We start from the raw sequence: 10,276 nt of genomic DNA on the forward strand, positions 1-10,276 counted from the left end.
TCCTATATCCCCTACATCCTCCCTGCACCTCCCACATCCCCCTAAATGCTCCCCTGCATCCTTGCAATCCCTGTACCCCTCCTGCATCTCCCCTAAACCCCCCCCCGCACCCCTCCTGCATCCTCCCTAACTAAACCCTCCCTGCATCCCTGTACCCCCATGCATGACTTTGCATAGTCATACCCCCCTGAATCCTTCCTAAATCCTCTCTGCACCCTTACACCCCTTCTGTATTCCCTGAAATCCTCCCTGCATCCCTCTGCGTCCCCCTGCATCCTCCCTAAGTCCTCCCTGCACCCCTCCTGCATCCTCCCTAACTAAACCCTCCCTGCATCCCTGTACCCCCCTGCGTGACTTTGCATAGTCCCTGCACCCCCTTCCTGCACCCCTCTCGCGCCCCCTCCGGCATCCCAGCGCCCCACCCCTGCATCCCGCCCAGCAGCAGGAGGATCACTCCGGTCCCCTCCTGTCCCTTGCTCCCCTCGCCACGAAGAGCCTGTGCCGCCCTGCCCGCACCCTGACCCCGCACCTACCCCGGCACCCGCGGGAGGGGATTTTCCTCTCTGAGGACACACGGAACAAATCCCGCAGCTGCTGCTCCCTTGCCCGCGGCTGTCGGGTGACTGTGCCCCCAAAGGATGCCAGTGGTGGGTCAAATCCCGCGCTCCCTTGCCCGCGGCTGTCGGGTGACTGTGCCCCCAAAGGATGCCAGTTGCCAGTGGGGGGCTGGAGGGGAGGGAGCCCTGGGGATGGCGAGCATGGGAAGAGCAGCGAGCAGCGAGCCTCCAGCAAGTGGGGAAGACTTTGCAGGGGCTGCTGCGCAGGGGTGACTGTGCCCCCAAAGGATGCCAGTGGTGGGTTGGGGGCTGGAGGGGAGGGAGCCCTGGGGATGGCGAGCATGGGAAGAGCAGCCTCGCCTGAGCCTCCAGCAAGTGGGGAAGACTTTGCAGGGGCTGCTGCCCTGGCGGAGGGGTCCTGGGGGGGGGACGGAGGTGGACTGAGCCCCAGTGGAGCTGCCCAGCCCTGGGCCTGAGAGCGGTTCCCTGGCACAGGGGGCAAATAGCAGGGAGCGGCACCCTGTTCCGGGGCCATGCTGGGCACCCAAGGGAGCCTGGGTGAAGGTGGTGCTGGTCTGGGGTGTCACGGCTCTCTCCAGGGGCTGCGCTTCGCTGTGGTGAGCAAGGAAATGATGAGCCTGTTTGGCGTCGCAGGTGCGTGTTTCTAACGGGGAGCGTCACCATGGCCACGGGGGGGACAACCAGCCCCCCCAGCGTCCCTCGTCACACCAACCGCCTGATTAACGAGAAGTCCCCCTACCTCCTGCAGCACGCTCACAACCCCGTGGATTGGTAAGAGCGACTCGTGTCTTTCTCCCTCCTCGTCCCGTGTCCGTGGGGCTGAGGGACTTGCTGCCATGGAAGCGATGGCAGGCGAAGCAGTGTGGCCTCCTGTCCAGCTCCCCACAGGCTTGGGGTCCATGCTCCTGAGCCAGCCATGCCCCCGGCTGTCTTGACCGCTCTCCACCAGGCAGCGGCTTCTCAGGCAGCTTTAGAGGAGCCCGTGAATCCTGGCAGCAGTGACCCCTGAAGCTCCTTTCTTGTCTTCCCTCCACAGGTTCCCTTGGAGTCAGGAAGCCTTTGATAAAGCAAAGAAAGAAAACAAGCTGATATTCCTGTCAGGTAACCAGAAACAAGACGTATTTCGTGTTCCCACGTGTTGTGCAGTAGATGACCAGATAAGCCGGGCTGTGTCCTGAGCTGGTGTGTGAATAACTGCATAGGTAAGGCTGAACACTGGGCACTAATTCTCTGCCAGCAAGAGAGGGCTTTAATAGCTCTCGCTGAAGATGGGCTGCATCCAGGGGCCCTCCTGGCTACCAGAGTCCTCGGCCAGTTTTTAGGAGCAAGAGCTGGAGAGCCCAGGAGGCCCTGCAAGCCTCCATGCTCGCAGGAGGCCTTTCTCCTCCACCTCTTCTCCAGGGGGGCAGCAGCTGTTCCCCATAGCAGGGTGTCCCACCTCTGAGCGATCTCCCCATAACGCCTGTCCTGCTCCCCGCAAAGGGCCTTTCCTCACTCGCCCGAGCTTGTTTTCAGTTGGCTATTCCACCTGCCACTGGTGCCATGTGATGGAGGAGGAGTCCTTCAAGAACAAGGAGATCGGGGAGATTATGAACAAGAACTTTGTGTGCATCAAAGTGGATCGTGAGGAGCGGCCAGATGTGGACAAAGTGTACATGACCTTCGTGCAGGTAAGGGAGGCACGGGCAGGGCTCGGGAGGCTTTAACTGTTTCAGGATGAGGTTCGTGGTCCTCAGGCAAGAAGAACCATTATGTGGGGTGGTCTGAATAGGGCCATCCACGATCACAAGGATGGAGAGAAGCACACATCTGTCCTCAAGTGAGGCACGTGTGTGTGCCAGAGGGGTACAGAGCAGAGGGTGCCTCTTGCGTGACCTTGGTGCACCCGTGATTCGTCTTTCAGGCAACCAGCGGTGGAGGTGGCTGGCCGATGAGCGTCTGGCTGACTCCAGACCTCAAGCCCTTTGTAGGGGGTACATACTTCCCTCCCGAAGATGGAGTTCATCGTGTTGGCTTTCGGACCGTGCTGCTCCGAATCGCAGAGCAGGTACAGAGCAGGAATGGCGTAGCAGGCAGTGCTCAACCAAAGGGGCCGCAGGGAAATTGGTCTGGGCTTGATGGGTGACTGAGTTAAGAGATACAGTCATGAGAAACAGTAGCCCAGAGAACACGTCAGAGCTTTGGCTGGGCTAGAGATGGATTGGGACTGATCTGGGGAGGGGAACCGAGAACTGAAGGTGCAGTTTGGACTGGTGCAATGCAGGAAGCAGAAAGAGAGACAAAAAATGGAGGAACTGACTTTCTCACTCTGCATCTTAGTGGAAGGACAACAAAGATGCCCTGTTGGAGAACAGCCAGAAGATCCTGGAAGCATTGCTATACAGGTCCGAGATCCGTGTGCGGGGCCAGGAGTCACCCCCACCATCCAAAGAGGTGATGGCCACCTGTTTCCAGCAGCTCTCCAACTCCTATGATGAGGACTACGGCGGCTTTTCCGAATCCCCCAAGTTCCCCACCCCAGGTCAGTCTGGCCTCTGCTGCTGAGCCTCACTGTGGAGCGGGCAGCGCCGGGGGGCAGAGCCCACCCCACAGCCTCCCACTTTCTCCCTGTATTTCAGTGAATTTGAATTTCCTCTTCACGTACTGGGCCCTGCACCGAACAACTCCACAAGGTGCCCGGGCACTGCAGATGGCTCTGCATACCCTCAAGATGATGGCCCATGGGGGCATCCATGACCACATCGGTCAGGTAGGAGGAAAGCCTCGGGGGTAAACCCCTGGCATGCCCAGGAGGCGTGGGGTGAAGGCGTGGGGTTGAGATGTGTCCACTTGGTTGTTGCAGGGGTTTCACCGCTACTCCACTGACCAGCACTGGCACGTCCCTCACTTTGAGAAGATGCTGTACGACCAGGGGCAGCTGGCAGCTATGTATAGCAGAGCGTTTCAGGTACAGCCGTGGCATCCCTCTGCTGGGGGGCTCACGTGGCACGCTGAGTGCTGGCTGGGGAGGGCTGGCTTGGTTTAGGGAGCAGCTTTGAAGCCTGTTCCCCAAGATGTTCCCCGTCCCATGGGCACGGAGCAGTCCCATGCTCCCCTTCATCTACTGGTTTTCATCCGGACAGGAACACTGCACAAATCCGTGACAATTTAGCCCCAGGGTTTTGAGCATAATGGGGCAGGGAACAGCCTTCTGGCTGGTCTTCGCAAGAGTCAGCAAACACGTGCTGCTGCCTCTGACCTTGCTGTAACTCCAGGGTTGCTCTCCAGTGCCTGTAGACTTATGTCAGAGATCTTACTCTGAATCCATCCACATTTAAAATCCCTGGACATAGAAATGTGTTTCCCCCCCTTTGCCAGCTCTTTAAATCAGAATCACTTATTATATCTTGCTGTGTCTCTTGCCTCCCCTCTGCCCCTTGTAACATTGATGACCGCCCCGTGCCTCCCGCAGATCTCTGGCGATGAATTCTTTGCCGATGTCGCCCAAGATATTCTGCTCTACGTCTCGCGGGACCTGAGTGACCAGGTAGGTTGTTCCCTGAGCTGGGCCAAAGGGAGACGCTTACCCTGCCCTGCGACGTGACTCGGGGCTGCTTTTCCCTCCCTCCCTTCCCAGCTGAGCTCAGTCTGGGGCACTGCCGTGGCTCGCTGGCCAGACTGCCAGCCCAGCAGTGATGGGGAGCTGGGTGAAGGTGCTGTCCCGGTAGCTGGAGGGTCTCTCCGTTGCTCTTTTCCCAGGCAGGAGGTTTCTACAGCGCAGAAGATGCGGATTCCTACCCGACCACCGCATCCGGAGAGAAGCGAGAAGGAGCTTTCTGTGTGTGGGAGGCTGAGGAAATCCGGGCTCTCCTTCCTGACCCTGTCGAGGGGGCCACAGAGGGGACGACCCTGGGAGATGTCTTCATGCACCACTATGGAGTGAAGGAGACCGGCAACGTGAGCCCCATGAAGGTGAGGGAGGGCAAAGACCTGCCCAGTACCGGGAGCATCGGTGGGGGACCCACACCCCTGGGCATGGGGGGATGGCAGAGCAGCCCCAAAGCACACGGGGTCCAACCCTTCCTCAGCCTGGTAGTGTTCATAGAACGGGGCTCTCCTTTCAGGACCCCCGTCAGGAGCTGAAGGGCAAGAACGTCCTTATTGTCCAGTCCTCCCTGGAGCTGACGGCAGCCCGGTTCGGGCTGGAGCTGGGGCGGCTCGGTGCCCTGCTGTGGGAGGGCCGGCGGAGGCTGTCTGCAGCCCGGGCACAGCGGCCGCGGCCACACATGGACACCAAGATGCTGGCGGCGTGGAACGGTGAGAGGCGGCTCAGCTCCGGGGGCTGCGTGCCTTGGCCAGACCCTGCTGCGGCTGCCTGGGGCCAGCACGTGGGGGGTGGGCCGGGGCGGTGGGAGCGCCTGGGGGAAGCTGCCCCACACCTGCAAGCCACGGGGCTGCCGCGGCGGCCAGCACGTTTCTGGGGGCTTGTAGCAATGAGTCCTGCGTCCTGCAGGTGGGTGGGCTGGGGTCCGGGGCTGTGGGAACGCCTGGGGGAAGCTGCCCCACACCTGCAAGCCACGGGGCTGCCGAGGGTCAGGATATTGCTCTGGCTTTATTTTCTTCCCCTGTTGCCAGCAGAGAGCAGCAAAACTCTTCCCCTGGCTCAGCCCGGCTCCCCCGGTTGGGCTCTGGGGAAGGGGACTGAACTGGGGATTCAGGACCCAGGCAGGGCACAGAGCCCATCTCCACTGCTGCATTAGCTGGGAGACCACAGCTCTGTGTCCGTCCGTCCAGGTGTCCTGCGCAGGTAATAACTGCAGTACCCTAGGCACTGTTCCCAGCAGTAAATGCCTGGGTAGCTGGGTCTGGAGCTGGTGTGAGCTGGAATTATACCACGTCCTGCAAACAGAAAGACTCTCTTAAGCCCTGTTTCTGCCCACAAGCAAAAGCTTAGCTCTTGCTGGCCTTGCAGCACTCTGTCCTTCTCTTTGGTGACAGTAAGTGACTTTCTTAGTGGTTTGAACTGAGTGGAAGAGCTGATGACTGAGCCCTGACTTGCCTCGAATGTCAGGGAGGATGAGCTTCATGCTGAGCATCCTTTAAAGGAAAGACGGTGACACCCCCGCCAGTCCCTTGTGCCCCCCTGAGCCTCTCCCCGTGTCTGTGCCTATGCAGGGCTGATGATCTCGGGCTTTGCCCAGGCCGGGGCGGCCCTGGCCAAGCAGGAGTATGTGAGCCGGGCTGTGCAGGCAGCTGCCTTCCTGCGGAGACACCTCTTCGACCCCACCAGTGGGAGGTTGCTGCGGAGCTGCTACCGGGGCAAAGACAACAGGGTGGAGCAGAGGTGAGCAGCGGTACAGAGAGTGCCTCCGGACCTACCGGCCACCCTGTGGGAGCTGCCCAGGCCCCCGGTGGTCCCCATCCTCCCCTCCTCCAGGCAGGACTGAACTTGGAGGGAGGGAGGCTGTTTGCCTTGTGCAGAACTGCCTCTGGTGCAGTTTGGGATGGATTAGTGCCCCCCCCCCCGCAGTGAGGAGGAATTAGGGTCAAATCCTTTTCCATTCCTCATCTTTGGAGCTGGCAGAAGCCTTCCCCTGCCCTCCCCTGCTGCCGCTCGACTGTAGAGAAACCAGGGGCTGAGCTGTGTGATGACTGGGCACAGCCGCTGCTTATCTTGGACTGAGCTCTAAGGTGGCATCTCCTCGGGTAGCAGAGACCAGTAGGTAGGGCTTTGCTGGGTTGTAGAACATTTCCCACCTGGCCAGTGTAGAGACCCTGATGCTCCTTTCCCATCTGCCGCTGCAGCGCCGTGCCCATCCAGGGCTTCCTGGAGGATTACGCCTTCGTCATCCAGGCTCTCTTTGACCTGTACGAAGCCTCACTGGAGCAGGGCTGGCTGGAGTGGGCCCTGCAGCTCCAGCACATGCAAGACAAGCTCTTCTGGGACCCCAAAGGCTTTGCGTATTTCTCCAGCGAGGCTGGCGATCCCTCTCTGCTCCTGCGCCTGAAGGATGGTGAGCTTGGGGACACGGCCATGCTCTGCGTGGGTTATGGTGTGGGGCAGCTTAGGGAGGGCAGGGGTGATGCCCGGCTGGAGGACCGAGCCCTGGGGTGGTGAGGCATTGGGCTGATGGAGGAGCTGTTGTCCCCTGCAGACCAAGACGGAGCAGAGCCCACGGCCAACTCTGTCACTGTCACAAACCTGCTCCGAGCAGCTTGTTACTCCGGCCATACGGAGTGGGTGGAAAAAGCCGGGCAGATCTTGGCTGCCTTCTCAGAGAGGCTGCAGAAGATCCCGATAACCCTGCCAGAGATGGCCCGGGCCACCGCTGTCTTCCATCACACCCTCAAACAGGTACGGGCTGGGGCTCATGTGTCCCCTACGGGACCTGCCGCAGGGAGGGGGCCTGGTGGTGGTGTGGGTGCAGTCACAGCTCTGCTTTCTCCCTCCTGCCACCCACGCTCTCCCTGGACAGGTCGTTATCTGTGGGGACCCGCAAGGAGAAGACACGAAAGAGATGCTGCGCTGCGTCCACTCTGTCTTCAGCCCAAACAAGGTAGAGGTGCCAGCCCTGCCTGCCAGCCCTGCCAGCCCTCCCCTGGCCCCTGCGCAGCCGCTCCCTGCCAGCTGCCGTCACGCTCTCTGCTGCCGCCTGCATTGCTGGTGCCTTCATCCTTTCTCCCAGTGCGGCTGTAGCATCCATCCTCCTCCTCCTCCTCTGTCCTGCCTCCCTTCTGTGAAGCATCCTGTCCTTCCCATATTCATAAGCTCAGCCGGCAGGGCCATGGCTGAGCCCCTGCACCCCTTTCCCTGGCACAGAGTGCTGGCAGCCCAGCGAGTGGCTGCAGCAGCGGCTGCTGTTGCTGCCGGCTGTTTTCACAGCTCTCAGCCTGAGCCCAGCGTCCCCAGCACTGCTCTCCCAAGGGAAAAACCTTTCGTTCCGGTGCGGATGTGTCATGCCCGGTGTGGATGCGTCATGCCCGGTGCAGATGCAGCCAGTGTCTGGGTCACCTTCTGCCTGGAGCCACCCTTGCACCCTTGGGAAGCGGCAAGGCCATACCTCACTCCAGCTGTGGGTACCTCCGTCCGGGAGGGGCTGGCTTTTCCCAAAAGCTTTACCCCCAGCTGTGCTGTCGCTGTTCGCTGGGGTTACTGCCTCGCTCTTCTTGTCTGCGTCCCCTCTCAGAGATGCGTCACTCGGTGCATCCCACGGAGGGGCCGTGCTGCCGTGGGGATGGAACTGTTTGCTGCCCGCGGAGCTGGCAGGGAAGGGCAGCGCGGCAGCTGGCGCCTGTCACGTTCAGCAAACAGCGTCCCTGCCCCGGGGATGGATGGCTCACGCCTTGGCAAGGCTGTTGAGCCGAGGGAAGCGGGGCTGGGCTGTGGGCGAGGGGGCTCAGCATTTCAGCCTCTGGACCGGATTCATCCCTGCCTGTCGGGGTCCTGGTGCCAGCGACTGGCACGTTGAGCCACAGCGTGTGGGGAGCTGGCACTGGGGCCAAAGCACCAGTTTCCCTCTGTAACCCCAGCTAGGGTGAACTGGGGAGGGCTGAGCCATCAGCACGGGATTCCCTGCTCTGTCCTCGCGTTAGCTTAGCCCATGGAGGCTTTCATCCCTGACCCTCTGCCTATGTGCCCAGCGGTGTTCAACGCCGGTGTTGGAGGACAGTCACAACTTCTGCCTGGGAGTGCAGGTCGGGGACGCAGCTCTCCGTCCTTCCTCCGCTATCTCCTGTCCAGCAGCGCCCTTGGCCATGCCGGTCCCCGTGCTGCATGCGAGGCCTCTGCTCCCGCGCTCTTCCTCTCTCCCTGTGAAGGATTACAGTGGGTGACCCAGTTTGCAGGGACGGGAAGGGACGTGGTGGCAGCGGGGAGCCCAGCGCCGCTGCTAATAACCCTCTCCCTTTCCCTGCAGCTGGTTCAGCCGTTGGTCGCCTGAGTCCACGTGGGCTCTGGGGGGGGGAACGCAGCCGGCAGCTTCGGGGTCTTGAGCAGAGCAAATAGCGCAGCCATTCCCTCTCCTCCCGTGCAGCTTGGTTCCCTCCTGCTAAGCTGGTAACAAGCCCGGCTGGTGGGGATGCTTGCTCTTCAGGGGCAGGTCCGTCTCCCCCAGGCTGTTGCCTTCCTCAGAGCATGGAGGAAGAGGAGGGCTGGGTGCTCTGGATGGATATTTCTGTGGGGGAAGCGAAGCTCGGGAGCTGCCTGAGGACAGCGGTGCCCGCCTGGGCTGCGTGCAGGGGGGCTGTGCGTGGAGGGGTGCACGGGGGGGCTGCAGCTGGAGTATGGCAGCAGGCAGGGCCGGGGGCTGGGCGTGCCTGCCCTTGTGTGTGCCTCATGTTGTGATGGTGGGATGGATCAGGAGCCGTCCCGTTCGGCAGCCTGAGTTTGTTTCCTGGAAGAGGGAATGTGGCAGGAGGATCTCTGCCGGGAAGGCTCTCTCCCCGGAGGAGCGCAGCCCCACGGCGGCTTCCCCGGTGCCATGCTCATTCCCCGCGGACAGCCTGATCTCTGGCAGTAGTGATGGCTCCTCGTCTGGCAGAGGTGATGGAGAGAAGGGAGGAGAATCCCACTGCTCAGAGGATCACGCTGCCTTCAGGAGCAGCCTGCTGCTTCCCAACAGCTATTCCTCTTTCTGTGCTGCATTGCACAGAGAAGGGAGACGCGGGTGCTCCTTTTCCCACCTGCCTTCAGCCCCTTCCAGCTGCTCCCCATCTCTCCTTCCCCACCCCGAGAAGCTGCCCGAGGCAGAGCAGCCCCGGGTCACCCGCTCTGCGGACGTGGCAGCTTTGGGAATCGGCTTTGCCAAGGCGTTGGGGAAACGTCACCGCTGTGTCCCCTGCCACCCCCGCTCCCCTGGTGCCGGCAGGGTGCTGGGGGCTAGGCTTGTCTGCAGGAACACAATTAATTAGGTCGTTCCAGTAATTAATTCCTTACAAACCTCACATTGAAATTCTTGCTGTAACGAGACGCCAATGATAAAATGGCATTGAGGTCGCAGGTTTAAATGGACCCCGTGCCCAGAGGAGCCCTTTGCCGCAGGCAGCAGCCACTGCCGCGGGGATGCACGTGCTCCAGGGGCGATGCCAGCGGCTGCTCCCCTGGGGGTCCCGGTGCCAGGAGCAGAGAGGGATGGATCCCTGCTCCAGGTCTGGATCCTGGCTCCTGGTATAGATCCCTGCCCTGTTAATGGTCTTTAGGGTAATTATGAAGGATCCCATTATCTCCTCAGCTGCAGAGTGTTGTTAGCCTGCTGCTCGCCTTCATCCTGGCCCCGCAAGAGGACCTTAGGGAGCTTGTGAGAAAAATGAATAATGAATTTCAGATTGGACATGAATTGGTAATTAATCACTCCTGGAATTAATTCCAGACAAAGGCGAGGGGGGAGGATGTTGGGGGGGGAGCAGGAGGCAGGCAGTGAAACAAGCTGAGCCAGAGCTGGGTCAAGGCAGGGGCCGAGGGGGAGATGTGGGGTCATCAGGGACCGCAGCAGCTGTTATCCAGGGCAAGGGCTTGGGGACGCGGTGACTCCCTGGGGACACAGGGGGTGAGGGCAGCCCCTGCCAGGCACGGGGGAGGCTGCACAGGCATCCCTGCTGGGTGTGGGTGCTGGGTTTGCTCCTGGCCCCGGGGCCGGTGGCAGAGGATGTCTCACGCCAGGCAAGCAGTGCCATGGTGGGAGGTGTGCGTGCCACCGCTCTGCGGCTGGCAGGGGCGGTGG

General features: G+C 61.1%; 1 protein-coding gene across 1 annotated transcript in view; it reads left to right on the plus strand.

Annotated features, from left to right (window-relative positions):
• The first annotated feature begins 1,212 nt into the window (after positions 1–1,212).
• The window catches only part of SPATA20 (spermatogenesis associated 20), an 11,829-nt gene continuing 2,765 nt past the window's right edge, over positions 1,213–10,276 (plus strand). Inside the window, exons 1-14 of the mRNA XM_009279665.2 lie at positions 1,213–1,349; positions 1,615–1,679; positions 2,094–2,248; positions 2,482–2,625; positions 2,898–3,099; positions 3,197–3,327; positions 3,421–3,525; positions 4,030–4,104; positions 4,317–4,529; positions 4,682–4,874; positions 5,733–5,901; positions 6,363–6,571; positions 6,713–6,912; positions 7,034–7,114. Coding sequence (XP_009277940.1) covers positions 1,240–1,349; positions 1,615–1,679; positions 2,094–2,248; positions 2,482–2,625; positions 2,898–3,099; positions 3,197–3,327; positions 3,421–3,525; positions 4,030–4,104; positions 4,317–4,529; positions 4,682–4,874; positions 5,733–5,901; positions 6,363–6,571; positions 6,713–6,912; positions 7,034–7,114 — 2,052 coding nt within the window. The 5' untranslated portion in view covers positions 1,213–1,239. The remainder of the gene's footprint in view (positions 1,350–1,614; positions 1,680–2,093; positions 2,249–2,481; positions 2,626–2,897; positions 3,100–3,196; positions 3,328–3,420; positions 3,526–4,029; positions 4,105–4,316; positions 4,530–4,681; positions 4,875–5,732; positions 5,902–6,362; positions 6,572–6,712; positions 6,913–7,033; positions 7,115–10,276) is intronic.

This window comes from Aptenodytes forsteri, unplaced genomic scaffold (assembly GCF_000699145.1).
Source record: "Aptenodytes forsteri isolate BGI_AS27 unplaced genomic scaffold, ASM69914v1 Scaffold563, whole genome shotgun sequence".
Taxonomy (NCBI): domain Eukaryota; kingdom Metazoa; phylum Chordata; class Aves; order Sphenisciformes; family Spheniscidae; genus Aptenodytes; species Aptenodytes forsteri.